The sequence below is a fragment of the Magnolia sinica genome, chromosome 2 (assembly GCF_029962835.1).
Source record: "Magnolia sinica isolate HGM2019 chromosome 2, MsV1, whole genome shotgun sequence".
Lineage (NCBI taxonomy): Eukaryota > Viridiplantae > Streptophyta > Magnoliopsida > Magnoliales > Magnoliaceae > Magnolia > Magnolia sinica.
Genome location: NC_080574.1, coordinates 4898971 through 4916535, shown reverse-complemented (window position 1 = coordinate 4916535; position 17565 = coordinate 4898971). Strand labels below are relative to the sequence as shown.

Below are 17565 nucleotides of genomic sequence, written 5' to 3'. Positions count from 1 at the left end.
AAGTTTTGGACCATGTAAAAGTTAGGCCCCCAGTATTTCACGGGGGTGCTGCATCACATGTACTATTCATATTTTGGGCCCACATTACATGTGATGAGTTACCAAAAAGTTCTCTTGAATTCTGATGAGAACTGGGGTGCAGGTGAACATTCCTCCATGTAACCCAACACTTCAATTAAATATTAATGTGTCCCACTTAACTTCCGAATTAAGATAGCTCTAATATGTATGGTAAAAAGTAAGAGGTCATCATGTTATAGATATACGTGAAATCCATCCGTCCATCAGGTGATTGTGATGATAATAAATAAATAAATAACACAAATGGGACACTCCAATAGGAACAATGTAAAATTCCTCAAACCTTGGAAGTTCTTGCATTGTGGCCTTCAGTTTTTAAATAACGATGACTTTTGTATATTCCATTTTTTATTCCGTTAATCCTGGGGAGTCGCGCCTGATGAATGGGTTTGATGAGCAATACACACAACATGGTGGCCCCAAACACAAACCTATGGTTAGCGTTCAGCCCCTTATTGTTCCCTGCGGTGTGGCCCCCCTGCGCTGTAAATCTGGATTGTTTGGCCCTCAGCCTAGCATCGAGGATAACACCTGGTTTCAAACATACAACCTCGTGGGCCTCAAAGAGCTAGGGTCCACCGTCTACTCACAATGTGGGGCCCACGATTTGCCGAAACGTATTATACGCACAAATCCTACGATAGTCGGTCGGTTACGTAGCCGCGAAATTCTCCAGGGTCTCCTGGGTACAGGGAGCATTCATCTCTCTCTCTCTCTCTCTCTCTCTCTCTCTCTCTCCCCTCTTAGATCGGAATCCCCATTCATCTTCAATCCGCTATCTGGAAGAAAACCTCTCAAATTCAAACCATAGAAATGAAAACCCTTTCGAGATTGGAATTTGAAATCTAGGGTTCGAAATCGTTCTCCCGAGCACCAAATTCGATCGAAATTCGCAGATAGATAAGCAATTTACGGTATATCCCGATCAGTGCAGAAATTGAATTGCTATATTTTTAGATTTTCTGTGCTTTTTCTTTTTCAATTTATTCAAATCTTGGATTTTTTGTTGGTTTTTTTTCCCCTAGGGTGTTGTAGGAATTGCAGCAGAGGAAGAAACGATACCATGACCAGAAAATCTAGTTGTTGCGCTATCTGCGAGAATTCAAACGTGGCTTCTATCTGTACTGTTTGTGTGAATTACAGGTAATCTCTTTTGAGGCCGATATTTGAAGAAAATCCGCGAATTTTGTAGCTCTGAAGTGTTCTTTTTTTTTATTTTCTTTTTTTAAAATGAAAAATTTTAGAACTGGGTTTTCTCTTGTTGTTAGATATGTTGTCAATCGTCTACTTATCTCAACTATAGATTCATTTGTTGCTTTAAAAAAGATGAATTTCTTTTTTAAGTTCCGTATTACAAGTCCTTTTAGTTGCAGAGTTCCAGTTGAGGGGGAATTTGAAATGCTTTGCTAGAAGTAGGAGCATTTGGGTCTTAATCGGCATTCCGTTAAGATGGGGCCCACCTATAGTGACTCACGGTGTTTCTCTATTGGGCCCCACCTTGGGATGAGGCTATGTTGCACGAAAAGAGGGGACAATTCTATCCATCGGATTGCTAGCCTAGATAGTATATCATATGCCAGAAAACTAAATCCACCAATCGATGATTGACATTGTTTGGTCAATGAGATTTTTGGTTCATTGCTCAGCCACTACAGGGCCTACCATACGAATAGTCTGGATCACTGAAAAGCACGCCCCACTTGTACATAATGCTGGCCTGAAGGAAACTGTTGCTGGCTTGGGTGGATATTGTATAATTCCTCTTTTATGATATTGATATCAATGAAATTATCTGCCTTATGTGCATTTTCTGATTCTGTGCTTGATCATTATTCACATCAGTTCTACTGCGGCTACGTAGAAATTGAATTTTTCTAGTATTGCTCTGTTTGCAGATTAAATGACTACAACACGTTGTTGAAATCATTGAAGACTGTTCGGGATTCCCTGTACATGAGGTTGAGTGGAGAGCTCATGGTGAAGGTGCAAATATGTCCCATTTGTGATTTTTAAGGGCAATAGCTCCATTTCGTTTTATTGTGATAGTTATCATTGGTTCATTTACTCTGCATACAATAATGCAAGTACTTGAACAAACAATAAGAAATGTTGCAACTGTTATGCGATTCGATTTCATTATCAGCCATGAATACGGCTAAGATCTCAGCAAGACTAAGGACTCATACAATCCATTCTTTGTTTGGATCACCAATTAGAATACATACTCTCGAATAATATTGGGTGTCATTTCAACTGTGCATGTGTCTTTGCATAATCTTTTTGTGCATTCTATCCCGCACTCAATCTAGACTTGCGCTTCAAAACATGAACTTTGTCATGTTTGTTTCATAGTAACTGGATATAAAATAATACATTTCAACCTACTGGGATTGAACTCTTTTTAAATAGTCTCAGGTTGCTTATTGTACCCATCTGAATAACCTCTGTTTTCATTCTATTTGGAATCTAAAAGATCTATTAATGTTGATATAATGAAGTCTGTGGTTTCACAGTTGGACAGGTGTATGTCATTTGATTAGTGTCACTTGGGAGTGAGCTGCGTGCGGTGCAACTCAGGTCGGGCTGGCAGTTGCACAATCCTTCTAAAATACGGTCTTCGCATCCCACTTCGAACTCGCGCTCTTGCTCCCGCTTCCCAGCTGTTTATACTTGCTAACTTTGTGAAGTAGATGCTTCCCCGCTCCTGTACCCAAATTTGCGGCCACTTTCGCTTCACGCTACTTGCAACTATAGGCTGGCTAGGGTTTGGAATAAAGTTGAATCCAACTTGAATGACTCAATTTTTATTCCCAATTTGAGTGGCCTCGATTTCCAATCTGAGCCTATTTATCCAAGGCCCCGCGGGCCCTTCCCACCCCGAGTGTGTTCTTGCATCCCACGGGTGACCCCACTCGAGCCCGGTGTGAAAATGCCCCTACATTAATCACCCTCGGTGAGGAGTCTCAAACACGAGACCTCCCGCTCTGATACCAATTCGATGCATGACAATTAACCACTTTCTCTAAAAGCTCGAACTGTTAGAGTTTGACGAATTAATCCATTTATCTCATAGCCCAAGCCCACAACTCATGTATCAGGACCTCGGCCGAACCCCCCTCGTGAGCCCCAAATCACATGGGCTGCCCACCCTGAGTATGTCCTCGCATCCCACGGGCTACCCCACTCAAGCCCTGTGTGAAATGCTCCCCCGGTAAGGAGTCTCGATCACGAGACCTTCCCCGTGGGCCCCAAATCACATGAGTATGCAAGACAATTAACCACTTGCTCTAAAAGCTCGAATTGTTAGAGTATGGTGAATTAATTCTTTTATCTTATAGCCCAGGCCCCACATCTCATGGGTTCGAACCTCGGCCGAACCCCCCTCGTGGGTTGCAAATCACATGGGCCGCCCACCCCGAGTGTGTTCCCGCATCCCACAGGCTACCTCACTCGAGCCCGGTGTGAAATATGCATTAATCACCCCCGATGAGGAGTTTCGAACATGAGACCACCCCTGTGGGCCCCAAATCACATGGGTCACCCACTCCGAGTATGCCCCTGCATCTCATAAGCGACCCCACTCAAGCCCGGTGTGAAAATGTCCCTGCATTAATCACCCCCGATGAGGAGTCTCAAACACGAGATCTCCCGCTCTGATACCAATTTGATGCAGGACAATTAATTACTTGCTCTAAAAGCTCGAACTGTTAGAGTATGGCGAATTAATCCCTTTATCTCATAGCCCAGGCTCCACATCTCATGTGTTAAGACCTCGGCCGAACCCCTTTCGTGGGCCCTAAATCACATAGGCCGCCCACCCCGGTGTGTCCCCGCATCCCACGGGGTACCCCACTTGAGCCCGATGTGAAATGCACATTAATCACCTCCGGTGAGGAGTCTTGAACATGAGACCTCCCCCGTGGGTCCCAAATCACATGGGTCACCCACCCCGAGTGTGTCCCCGCATCCCACGGGCTACTCCAGTCGAGCCCGATGTGAAAATGCCCCTGCATTAGATTGGAGTCAGGTTGAGTCTGGGTGGGTTCAGCATATCTATTTGTGTCGCACTGGCCCAATGTGATCGTCGACTAAATTTTCATCAGTTACAAAATTCCAACACAAGAGTAACCAAACTTGACCAAATGTTAGTTAAAATCGGATTAGGGCAGTAAGGTCTAGATTGAGCCTGCCTAGTCGCAACCTTTGCTGTGAAAGATCTTTTAGCTCATATTTGAGGGAAGACATGCCATGACCGACAATATCGGTGGAACTCGAATTGAATTTAATGCATTTAACCATAGCATGCTAGTTTTACTTCTCGTTTCTACTCTTGCTTCTTATTACCCTTTTTTTCCTCTTTCTTTAGTATCTGTTTTCGTGTCTATGTTCCAAATCTTGAGAAAAAAAATGGTTTAATTCTCGGAGAAGGTTGTTCTCCCCTCCAGCCTGAGATGTCTGTAGCACTCCAAGGCCTTGAGAGTTGAGACCAGTTATGAGCTTTTCTTTTTCAACTTTGTTTCTTTTTTCGTTTACTGTTCTCACCAGAATAAAGTGGATGATCAACACAAGTGGAGAGTTTCTCAAAAAGAGAAACTTGCACAGTTGAGGCAGAGGCTTCATCTTAAAGAGAAACAACTCTCACAAGGTTGGTTCATTTGTAAGTAATATGTATCTTCCATCTGGTTTTATTTATGCATATGATTTAGTTATTAATGATTATATGTTGCACAATTGGCCTTTTTTATTTAGGGAAGGCAGAGCTTGAGAAGATGTCTGATGATTTGAAGGTTAGATATGGGCTGTTGGAATCCGCTTCTGCCACGGTAATACAATTTCTCTTTATCTTAATTTCACTAACAAACATTGAAGTTGTCTGTTTTTAAATCATCACTTCAGGTTGGTTTTAAGCACCAAGTAAGATGCTTTTAAGCCAGTTATTTCTGATTTAAATAGTAGTTGCCCTATGCAGTTGGAAAGAAACCGTGTGGAGAAGCTGGAGAAGTTCTACCCTAACTTTATTTGCACTCAAAACTTAGGGCTTGTACGTATTCTCTCTCTCAATTTGTTAGTATCTGAGGTAGTCTTCTCTTTGCTCTGGCATAAATGGATCCATCACTAACTGAAAATTTCTTTTTATCCTTCCATGTCTATGCTTTCATATCTTAATGTTTATCATATTATTCTTCTGGTATGTCTTTCATTATTCAATCTGTTGAAAGGAAGGACTTGTTTTGAAACTCTGAGACGTGATATGAGTGCAGTCTAAAGATTCACAAATCTAAGATGAGCTTCATAACCTGTGTCGTAATGCTTAAACCTGTGTCCAAAAAGTGGGTCTGAGAATTATTTTGGACATATGGTGTTTTGGTAACAACGATCTCAGCTATGCAACATATGTCCAGTGCTTTATTGAGTTCCACTATTGACTGGATGACCATTCATGTCTTCTAAATCAATGAAGTTGAAAAAGTTGCAAAGATCTAGTTGGAATCGTACGCCACTGGATTCTTGTACTCATGTGTTTCAGTTGGTTTAACACAAGTAGTAGTCGGTGCAGAAAAAAGAGAGCGAATTATGTGGGAATATGGCATGAGGCCTAGGACTTATCAGTTCAAATCGACATAACAGCTATGATGTATCTCCTAAATGCATGTGAGTTGTGACAGTTATCTCAATGTCACAATAATCAAATCTGTCCAATGCCAATCCAGGATTCTTTATGGGTAATTCATACCCTGTAACAACATTGGAACTATAGCAAACTAGAGTTTAAAGATGTGATTCTGCACTGCTATAATATTAGAATTGTGTGCACTATGCATAGTTCCAGACCTATGTACATTATATGTGATGCTAGATCTCCTGTCAGTAACTAATTTCTTCAATGATTCTATTTTTCTTATAAGCCTATTCTATGCACAATGGTTTCACTGCTTATGATACTGCATGGGTTGCAGATGCACATTACCTCTGAACGTCTTCACAAACAGTCGGTGGTAATAAAACAGATCTGCAAATTGTTTCCACAGCGCCGGGTAAGCACTTTGCACCTCTTGCATATATTGTGACTATAATAAGTATTGGGATATTTTGATATTCTAGATTATCTGCGGTTAGTACTAACATTGAATTAAAGCATCCTAGATGTAGTTCATAATTCAGAAAATTTGGAATACAAATACAGTTGTGGTTGTATTTTCAAGCTTGTGGATATGGAGAGATGACTGCAAGGAATAGTATAATACCAGCTTAGAAATTGGGATGAATTTTTTTAATATGCTGAAGGCACAAGTTGAATTGCTCTAGTTCAATTAGTCAAGAAAACCTCATAAGTTCCCTCATTCTAGCTGGATAAACCAAATCTTCAAAATCAAATTGAATAAATTCAACTCAATAAACCATGGTGCTTTGCATCTTTAAATGCATCAACGCTATTCATGAGAATGCGCAGCACGGAGAAGGAAAGAAAAATCCTAACAAGAATGACAAATAATAATAAATGAGACAATCACTTTTGTGTTTCAATTGCAATGAGACAAATGCTAACCCCATCTCCATGCTGTGACGTCTTTAAGATCGTCCAAATTTAGTCGCAATCCTCAGTATTAATAATTTAATTTCTAGACCTTCTACTGCCCATATTCAACTATCCTTTGTATCATTCATCATGTGCAAGCAACATCTGGTCGTGGGTCACATAATTATCCTGGACATTATCAATCAGCTTATTCAGTTTCTAAATAGGTTAATTACCTTATAAAAGAAACTTAACCATGGTCTTCTTTATCTCCTGGATCCTCCATCTCATAGAAAATCAGGGAGAAAGACCAGTAGTCCAACTTTAATTAGATGTTTCGATGTACTTTTTAATTATCTTTACTAGTAATACTCATATTCTATTTACAAGTAATGTTTAATTATCTTTACTAGTAATACTTATATTCTATTTACAAGTAATGTTCACAAAGGTAGGAAACCGAAACGTTTCTAATATTCACAGAGGTGTGACATTTTTTGTTTTTGAATGTTAAACCATGACTAAGGTTAGGAAACTGAAAAAATGATATTTTGCAAGCCTCAAGAGTTGTACCATAAACTGGGCCATATAGTTAATCCAATCTTCTTTGCTTCTCGTTAACTTTTACAGAAATCTATTCCCAATAGTGACTTCTGCTGATTCAATATTTTTGTGTGATGTCCTGCAAATCCTTGGAACTAGCAATAGTTTAGTTTAAATCAGTGTTTGAATTATCGGTATCACGTTACGTATCGCACCCTTGGGATACAGATACGTATTAGTTATCGCATGGGATATATCGGTTGTATTGCATAATGTATCGTTGTTGTTCGAAACATGAGGAAACATTGGGAAATTGGTCAAATTTTTCAATGAAACTTCAGTGATTGTTAAAAAAGATATCAATACACACTTGTAAATCAAAACATTACAAAAAAACAAGAGCGCATGATGGGTTTTCTTTGTATGGGGTCCTAATCTATGCGTTGTATAACTGAATTGAAGCAAGTATATTCAAAGTCTATTCATATAATTTGTAAATGTAAGAAGATGTGTGGAAACACAATCAATACATTCAAAGGCAAAAGAAGAATCACTAGATCAGATTACATGTTTGATTTTATGTTTGGACACAGATTGCAACTGATTTGCAAGAAATTGATTTTTTTTTTTTTTAAATATATTTTTCAAATTTCCACAACTCGGCCCATCTCCAGATCTCGAAAGTGAAGCTCCCAATCCATGATTTTTCATTCAAACCATGAAAATTCATGGATTTGTAACAATTTAACATGATTTATAGAAAAAAAATGATCAAAAATAAAAAAATACTCATTGGATCGAACATGTGGGATATATCCCACTAGTGCGTTTTGTATCTCATGGGATACAAGATATATCGTGGGATATATCGGCCGATATCGTCGATACTTAAAACACTGGTTTAAATATCCTTGAAGTTGCGCAGATTGGATTCTCAAACTGTTCAAAGTTTCAACATGCTGGATGATTTGTTTATCCAAGTTCTCCAAAGACTATGTTTGGAAAATCTCATAAAAAGAACATCATACTTAGCAAGGCTTAAATTTGGTTTTATGACCCCATAACAGCAACTCCCATTACCATTAAATATAATGGTGTTAAACATAAGCTCTCACAAAAGTGGCGCTTCAAATCTGCCACTTTACTTCATGTTGCTATTCAGGTGCTGGAAGTCATAATTAGCACTGTTGGAAAGGCTGAAACGTGATTTTCTTTGGCGGATTTGGACGAGAAGAAAAAATTCCATCTTCTAGAGTTGGGTGAATTGTGCAAATCCTATGATGAGGAGCCGATTTAAGAACCTTGGAATCGATGAACCCAGCGCTCTTGGGTAAATTAAGGGGGGGGGGGGGCGGCTGAGGTTGTTGCTGGCATGCATAGGTGTCTTGGGGGCCGGTGATGCCTTGCCCCGGATTGCAGTATAGTGGTTGTGAGATGTTATTCTTTATGTGGAGAGTCCTGTTGCCGGAACCTCCGTGATGACGAGGTTAACGAATTTGTTTCTTTATTCGAGTGGTCGCATCTTTGTTGCCCAACAAGTGGAGACCACGCCAAGATGGTTTGGGTGAAGACAAGTTAGGTTGCTTTTCGGTCTGATCCTTCGACTTCATGCTCAAGAAGGGAGAGGAGTTTGGGCAGACACATCATGTGTGGCATTACAGAACTCCTCTGAAGATTGCGGCCTTAAGGTGGCATGTGGGAAGAAAAGGAGTACTGACTATTGATAATCTTCGAAGCGATCAATGGTGATTCCTAATATTGCCTTATGTGCATGTATAATCCCGAGTCAATCGATCATCTATTCATATCCATTGCTCCTTCACGAGTCAAGTGTAGAATATACTTCTAGGAAGATTCAATTTAGCTTGGTCAACACCACACACTATTGGGATCTTTTCTCAGTGTGGCATGGTGTGGTTTTCAGTAAGTGAAGGTCTTGTGGTGATTGCTTATTGGCCAGCTTATGAGTGATTTGGGGAGAAAGAAATGGAAGGTGCTTCTAAAATAAAAACAAGTGGGAGGAGTGGGTCGCAAGCAGGGCAATCAGCCTAGTTGAACCTTCCTATTTATTTCATGTCCCGCTTTCGACACGCCAAATCAGTTCTCAAGAGGATTAGCAACCTTTGTAGGGATTTTCTTTGGCAAGGGAGAGTCGAGCATGGTTAATTCCATCTTCTTAATTGGGGGGAGGTTTGTAGACCTTTCAAGGAAGGTGGGGCTGGCATTAAAAATCTGGAGGTTAACTCAGTGCTGTTGGGCAAATAGGTCTGGAGATTTGGAAGGAGAGGGAATCTTTATGGAGAACGGTCATTGCAGGAAAGTATGGAGAGAGGCAAGCTCAGGTTGGTGGATAAATGATTCATCAATTTATAGAGCCTCTTGCTGGAAATTTATTTGACAAATGATGGCTAAAGTCCTTCCCGAGATTGGCATGCCACTGGGTTGTGGGGGAAAAGGTAAGCTTTTAGGATAACATCTGGATCGGGGAGTCTACTCTTAGATCAAGATTTCCCAGCATTGCTGAGTTGTGTGTGCATTCAAACATTTTGATAGCCAACTGCTTTGCAGCCCAAGGGAACGGCTCTGTGTGGATTCCCCCATGTTGCCGGGATCTTTCCGAAGTCGAAATAGAGCTATCGGGCCTGCTGACCCTCCTGGATGGTGTTAAGGCCTGACCCAGATTTTCTCGATGAACCTTATTGGCGGATGGGCGAACAGATATGGGGTCTTTACAGTGTGCTGATGCCTGGTGGTATTTTGTGATCAGGGCCAAGACGTCGGTACCTCTCACACAGGCTTTATCTGGAAATACTGGGCCCCCTTGAAGGTGGTAGCATTTGCATGGCTCACAAGTAGAAACAGAATTTTGACAGTGGATGACAATCTTCAAAAGAGAGGGATAGTCCTCCCTAATGCATGCCTTATGTGCATGGAGGAGGAATTTGTGGTGCATCTGTTCATCATGTGCCCTTTCGCAAAAGGGGTGTGGGATGGCATCCTTTCGGCTTTCAACGTGCTATGGGTTATTCTGAGCTCTGTGGAGGTGTTGTTTTATCCCAGCTTGCAGGGCGCCGTTGCTCCAAGGATAACTGGAATTGGTGCCTCACTTTATTAGTGGCTTTATGGTGTATATGGCTGCAAAGAAACGAGAGATGCTTTGAGGATAGGAGAAATCCTTTTGGGTCCGCATTTAGAAAGGTCTTTTTGTCTCTTCGGGGGTAAAGTGCCTAATCCTTAGGATGGGCTGTATTTTATGTCTTTTTGCTGTTGTGTTGTTTTTTTGTGCTCTTAATAAAATTCAAAATTCGAAAAGAAGAAAAAGAAAGATGTAATTTATGTGTTTTGTTTGCTGCTTTGATTGTAGCTAGCACCATCTCGGGGCTTATTCTTTTCTTTTTAATGGAAGTTATTGTTCCCTAAGAAAAAATTATGGTGATGACTATTATGAAAAAAAAATTGAATTTTTTTTTTTAAAAAAAAATAAGGGAGTGGAAAATTTTCAAACATCTGGTCCATGGGAAATCGTGCCCCTTTTTTTATATATTAAAAAGTGGTATTGTAATCCATAATCTAACACCTTTATAATTATTATTATTTTTAAAAAAAACCAGCTTCCATGCATAACGGCTGCTATTTCATGGTATAGTGTTTTTTTTTTTAGATGTTATTTCATGGTATAATGTCTAATCAGATGTTGAGAAAATATCAGCTGCTATTTTGAAGATAATGGTCGTTATTTCATGGTCTACTGTGTGATGTTGAGAAAACATCAGCTGCTATTTTGAAGATAATGGCTTTTATTTAACAGGCATTTTATACCATTCAAACTTTCAACAAGCATTTTCCATTACATAATGGAGAGTGAATGTTCCCGTTATAAAAAGGTGTTATGATTTTTTTTTCCTCTTTCTTTTTTCCTAGTATATTTTTAATCTGTACACTTATTGTAAGTTATCTCTTGGATGTACACACTTTCAAGAACTATATAATCATACCAATCTTCTCTCTGTATTGAGTTTAGGTAATTTTCTCTTCAAAACAATGTTTCTCTGCTGATTTGGTGCTATATAGATTATAGACATGAACGTGAGTTTTGTACAGAAGGGTTCAAATCAACCATCCCTGGATATGGTTGAGTGATCTAGATTTGTTTTATGTTCCAGGTGAATTCAGATGGAGAAAGAAAAGATGGTTCCAGTGGTCAATATGATCAAATATGCAATGCACGCTTACCTAGAGGACTTGATCCACACTCTATTCCATCTGAAGAGCTTGCTGCCTCACTGGGGTTACCATTCTCACTTGGAAAACCTGTTATTTATGTTTTTATACACAATTCTTTATTTCTTATTTATTTTGTTGCCATGGTTTCCTTGACATCCATGCTGAGGAATAACCTTCATTCATATGCGGTGTTTTAAATAGCTATGGTATGTAGCTTACACTACATACCGTAGCTTAGACTTAATGTTGTGTAGCTCATGAAAATAGCTTAAATCACATGTAGCCTATGCTACTTGCTAATTTGTATACCTACACGCCACATGCTATATAGCTTACAATACAAGCTATTTTTCAATAAAACAGAAATCAATTGACTTTTTTAATGATTTGTTAAAATTTCCTATTTTTCAATTAAAAGTTGGTTTTATCTTTCAATGATCTTAGCAAAATCAATAAAAGTAATAGTATTAAATCAAATTTGTTGCTTTTTCTTTATGTAGTTAATCTTTGCCCTAATTTTCCTATTATTTTATAAAGTGTTTGGTTGCACCAGATATCATGAAATTTCATGATATTTGATGCGACTGAGCATGACCTTAAATAAAAATCTAGAAGTAGCCTACATGCTGTGTAGCTTATGTGATGCAGGACAATTAACCACTTGCTCTAAAAGCTCAAACTGCTAGAGTATAGCGAATTAACCCCTTTATCTCATAGCCCAGGCCCCACATCTCATGGGTTAGGACCTTGGTCGAACCCCCTTTGTGGGCCCCAAATCACATGGGCCGCCCACCCCGAGTGTGTCCCCGCATCCCACGGGCTACCCCACTCAAGCCCGGTGTGAAATGCGCATTAATCATCCCTGGTAAGGAGTCTCGAACACGAGACCTCCCCCATGGGCCCTAAATCACATGGGTCACCCACCCCGAGTGTGCCCCTGCATCCAACAGGTGACCCCACTCGAGCCCAGTGTGAAGATGCCCCTGCATTATCATGCCTCACTCTTCAGAGGGTTAAATGCTATTTGCTATTTAAAACACTGTTTATATACAAAACTATATATTCGCTCATGTACAAATCTTGTCCGGATTGAAATAGTTAAAGAACAGTGTATTTGGTTTTACTTAAATAAGATATCCCAATGCAAGATTTTATGAACTTCGTTCTAATCTTGAACTATCAAATAACAGATACATGGTACAACTTCTGAATCTTGTTGTCAAGATCTTGGCTGCTCCAGCACTTCATAATTCAGGTTTTGCGGTAAGCCTTGATTCATTCTCTGCAGAAGAATTTACTCACCTTAAGCAATACTGGGACTGGTGACAAAGATTATCAGTAAACATTTTCACCATCCGATGTTAGAACAGGGTTTCATTTTTGGCCATTCAGCATTCTGGTTATTCATTTTAACATTTTTGACATGAAAAATATTGCATCAGGGTTCATGCTCACGTATATGGCAGCGGGATTCGTATTGGGATGCACGTCCATCTTCTCCAAGGTGCTTTCCTAACTTTAGCTGGTTTCTTAATCTTGTCAGTCTAAACATTCTTTTATCTTCTCATGAGAGTGACTTTGTATTTGTCATGCAGTAATGAATATCCCCTTTTCATACCACGTCAGAATAGCTGCTCTGCCAGTGTGGAAAATTCATGGTCTGATAGAAGCTCTAGTAATTTTGGTGTTACGTCAATGGAGTCAGAAAGGAAACCCCAACTCGACACTGCTAGAAGTAGTAGCTTCAATTATTCTTCTGCGTCTCCGCATTCAGTTGAAACTCACAAGGACCTGCAGAAAGGGATATCACTTCTCAAGAAAAGTGTGGCATGCATTACTGCATACTGCTATAACTCATTGTACTTGGATGTTCCATCTGAGACATCCACATTTGAAGCATTTGCAAAGCTGCTGAACACGCTGTCTTCTTCGAGGGAAATTCGATCTGTTTTGTCCTTGAAAATTCCATCTTCTAGGTATGTGTTGTCTTTTCCCTTCTACTTGATTTTATCCTATGTATTTATTAGAAAAAATATATATATTAATTGAGTGGCTCGCTTATGGAACTCGGATGCAGGTACATCCGTACATGTCATTTTCGAAATGGACATGGGGTGCCTGATGAGGGGACCTCAGAAAACTGACAGGCTGACACATCCATCCACACATATTGAATAATGTTTTTTTTTTTTTTTTTTTAATAAGTTTTAGTTTATAACTGCATAAATATAGCAAAATGTATCCACACCATTGAGTAGAAATGCATTCGAACCATATGAATAGTATGCAAATCCTGCTAAAATACCAAATAAGAGATAAATTAAGCCTTTTTTTTTTCTAATAGGTGACTTATTTTGTCCAAACACATCTGATCTGGGTTTCAGTTGTGGCAAGTTTTTAGGAAATGGAGTGCCTTGCAAGAATAATCTTCACTAGGTATGGTTATTGGTCACATTTGTGTGCTGACAAATGTCCGAAATAACATTTCCTTTAGGAAATAAACAGTTTGAGAAATCTCTTGTTACTGTTAGATGTTTGTGACACTATTATATATATATATATATATATATATATATTTGAAAGCTCAGGCAGAAAACTGGCATCTTATGGATGCTCACTTATGAAGGATTCTCTCTAAAAGAATTTCCAACTATTGCTGTGGACCTGTAAAAGTGAATAGAGCTAAATGTCCGGAGAAAAAAGGGCAGACCTTTGACCTGATGAGATGCACCATGGATGGACATGAACTCTGCCCTTCAAAAGAAATTCCCAGAATTGGTAGATCCTAGGCATCCAATCTTTGGCCTTTCCTTAGCCGAATGTGGACCTTTCCTGTATTTCTTAACTGCTTGTTTACAGGCCACTAATGGAAAGGTTAGGATTGTCATCCAAGGATGTTTTGGGCTCATCAGCTCAATGGCCTGGATCACCAGAGCAGGTGTCAACTTGTACAAACTAAGGTAAGTGTATCCTTGGTCGACAATCATATAATTCCTCCTGTCAGTAATGGGAGGCTGCTATAGGACTGATCAGCATAGATATCCATCCCAATGATCTCAAAAACCTCCTGTAGAAAGCTTTTGCCCCTTCAGAAATGCTCACGCGTTTCTTTGTAACAATTTCACTTTCTCCTTTCAAGAATTAAAAAAAAAAAAACATTTTCATTTTCATTTTGCAGATCTTGTGAGCAAGTTCAGCAACTGAACAGATCTTTCTGGAATGTAAATTCAGCCATTTCATCTAGCAGTTTGGCGGAGAGTGCACATATAACTCCTACAACGGTATAAACCTTGACTAAATGTGATGGAAGGCTTTCGAACTATTGAATGAATTATGCTTAACCATCAAATGTTGAAAACACCCCTTTATGCTTAAGCGCCCTTGATTTTTTGCAAGTGCAAATACCAAATGACATTGAAGGAATGCCATGGGTCCATTGGCATCATGGCCTTTTATACTAGATGGCACATTTGCTCTATGTAGAAGAAAACCTAGGTCTTTTGGATTTTGCTCAGCTTACCAAAACATCTATTCAAAATGTTCTTTTCCTCATCTCATGGAGCACCAAGACAATACTTTTTGAAGTGTAACTAAAATTATCATGAGAAATCCATTCTTCACAAAAATAAAAATAAAAATAAAAAGGCTTTCTTATTTCTATTGAAAATTTAATGACATCAGCTTTGGTAGGAACTTAGCTTCTTTCCATCATTACTTGCTGTTTTTTTGCTAATTAACGAGAAACGCCTCTTGTAAGGGCTGGATACTTTGCTTGTCACTTTTTCCTGGGGGTGAGTGATTCCATACATGGGACACATTTACGAGATCTGAAACAATCATCTGGCAAGGCATACTACCTTGGTCAGGCCATAGAACAAAAATCACACTGGTTGGACAATCCTAACCATTCAATTAGAGGATTTTTGAGAAAAGAAAATTATAGTTCAAGAAAAGGTCAACCAAAGTTCTGTTGAGGATCAACTTCCTTTTTCTGCCTTAAAAATCCCTTGGTTGAATGTTAGGATGTCCAAAGCATGAATTATGGCTGACCTGATGAACAGTTCGGATATAGTAGACATGTGCAGTATTTATGATTAACGCAAAGAAAAGTGGTAACTATCTCAGGCTTCCTTGTTCTGTAATGCCACATGAGGCCTATTTTATCAGTTATTCTCATGCTTGTCCATCTTAAATGGTTTTTATTGTTTTCTTTTGCAGCGGAACACTGACAACCTTTCAAATTCTGCTGCTAGTTTCCTTTCTATGGCTGATATGACTGAGACTCGGAAATCTGAAAGCCTTGCTGAAGGATGGGATATTGTGGAGCATCCTACCTTCCCCCCTCCACCATCACAGACCGAAGACATCGAACATTGGACTCGAGCCATGATCATCGATGCTACAAAAAGATAATCGGGCACCGTTTTCTTTCAAGGTTTGTAAGCTGACTGCTAGTGAAGAAGAAATTTGTGTGTTCCAAGTAGTGCACAGGAGATTGTGTACCAATAACTCCTAACCATCAAATCAGGATGGATGGAATTTCTATTGCACATTCAAAGTGGGTTAAGTGGAATCACACTTTTAAATGTGTATAGAATTTACTGCTCACCATTAATGGATGTTGGTTGGAGCCACTAGTTTACAATCTAATGATGAACCAATTGAATACAGAAGTCAGGCAAACTTTGGTGTGCACATCTCCTGCCATCCACATACAGTGGTGCGAATCCAGAGCATTTTCTAGTTCGAGAATTCAAAATTCCCATTTTGAGTAGTCTTGGGATTCCTGCCAAGTTGGGACGATGGCAGATGCCTGCGCTCTGTATTTTCTAAGAGGATGTATCCTAGTTCTAATCAATAACGAGGAATTATAGGGGTTGAGTTTTGGGAAATATAAGGTCTGCTGAGGCACTGGACTTTGTACATGTTAGCCCATGGTTCGGGTGATCCAGACCACTGATCTGGTGGGTCCCCAATGTAAGATGGGAATGCCCTAAAACTTTCCCAGATAGAAGATTATAGAAAAAGTAGAGCACTGGTCCACCGTCGGTGGAAAATGTGCCAAAGATCAAAGCATCAAGTTCTTCTAATCTGGGAGATTCTTGCAGTGTCTCTGATCCAGTATTGGTCCCATCAGATCAATGAATCATGGTCCCAACATGTATGGGGTTGTGCACCTCAGCCAATTGCACATTGGAAGTGCAAGATTGTGGCTTAGAAGTTAAGGCTTGCCATGTATTTCGCCTAATGACCTTTTTTCCCTGTTAAAAGATTCAATACCAGTTTCTGTTTGCTGTATCTGCCACTGCTGAGGCCGGCTTTGGATTACTCCATTTTGGCTCAATGTGTGCCAATAGACCAAATAGAGCCGTATTGTTCGAGGATGATACGGGTTGTATCTGGCAAATTGACTGACATCAGAAGATATCGACCTTTGATTCAAATGATTGTTTTCTCAGTTAATGAGTTGTGTTCTCTTTGTAGGTTTCTGTTCAGAAACTTCACCTCTTCAGAAACAGGAGCATTGGAGCTGAAAATCTGCAACAACTGGAGATCCATATTTTTGTGCCATTTACATGTACATGGTTATGAAATTTTTTAAGAAAAAAATAGATGTAAATATCCTTTCCAAAGGAAATTTCACTCTCTGAGTTGAGGTGATGTAGTGAAAACTTAGGGGAAATGCAGGGAGATGCCCACACGGAAAAGGAAAAGGAAAAAACAAGAATGACTGCCCTTACTGGCTCATGCTCCCCCACAGTTGACAGTCAACACTGATGTAACATATGCTTAGGACGAGTGATTTGCAAACCTATATCATCATAGTGTTTGGTTTGTACAAGAAATTGAGGTATTTTGCAGTGTTCTTTACAGGAACGGCTGATTTCGGCAGGGGGGATTTGTAGTGGCGATTTGCATCAAACCTGCCAGATGGGAGTGAGTATGCAATCATCAGGTGACTTTTAACCTGGGAGTGTTGCTGCATCTCTCTTCTTAACCTTTGACCTGTAGGCCTCAAATTGAAAAATTGAAAGGTTACGATTATCCCATTGAATTGATATCTGGAGCATTGCCCATTTATAGGGGGCCGCAATGAATCTTGTTAATGATAAATGGGCCCCATTTGGAAACCCATCCATAGACTGCGAGGGGGGTCGCAGGGGGAATTCACTGAACCAGCACTTCAAAAGGATGGCCTA

General features: G+C 39.7%; 1 protein-coding gene across 8 annotated transcripts; it reads left to right on the top strand.

The window, feature by feature from the left end:
* Positions 1-698: 698 nt before the first annotated feature.
* On the top strand, positions 699-17236 carry LOC131232461 (uncharacterized). Of its 8 annotated transcripts, none has more exons than XM_058228704.1 (14): positions 745-767; positions 1107-1224; positions 1977-2064; positions 4627-4726; positions 4831-4904; positions 5051-5122; positions 6039-6116; positions 11305-11429; positions 12556-12628; positions 12808-12869; positions 12961-13341; positions 14544-14646; positions 15584-15800; positions 16850-17236. In XM_058228704.1, exons 2-13 carry the CDS (start codon positions 1145-1147, stop codon positions 15776-15778), a joined length of 1431 nt encoding a protein of 476 aa, XP_058084687.1. In that variant the 5' UTR covers positions 745-767; positions 1107-1144; the 3' UTR covers positions 15779-15800; positions 16850-17236. The 8 variants fall into 8 exon arrangements, 7 of the variants coding, with proteins under 7 accessions (XP_058084727.1, XP_058084706.1, XP_058084696.1 ...); XM_058228698.1 differs by having other exon boundaries at positions 4627-4738; XM_058228751.1 differs by lacking the exon at positions 745-767 and adding an exon at positions 774-995 and having other exon boundaries at positions 4627-4738.
* The last annotated feature ends 329 nt before the right edge of the window (positions 17237-17565 follow it).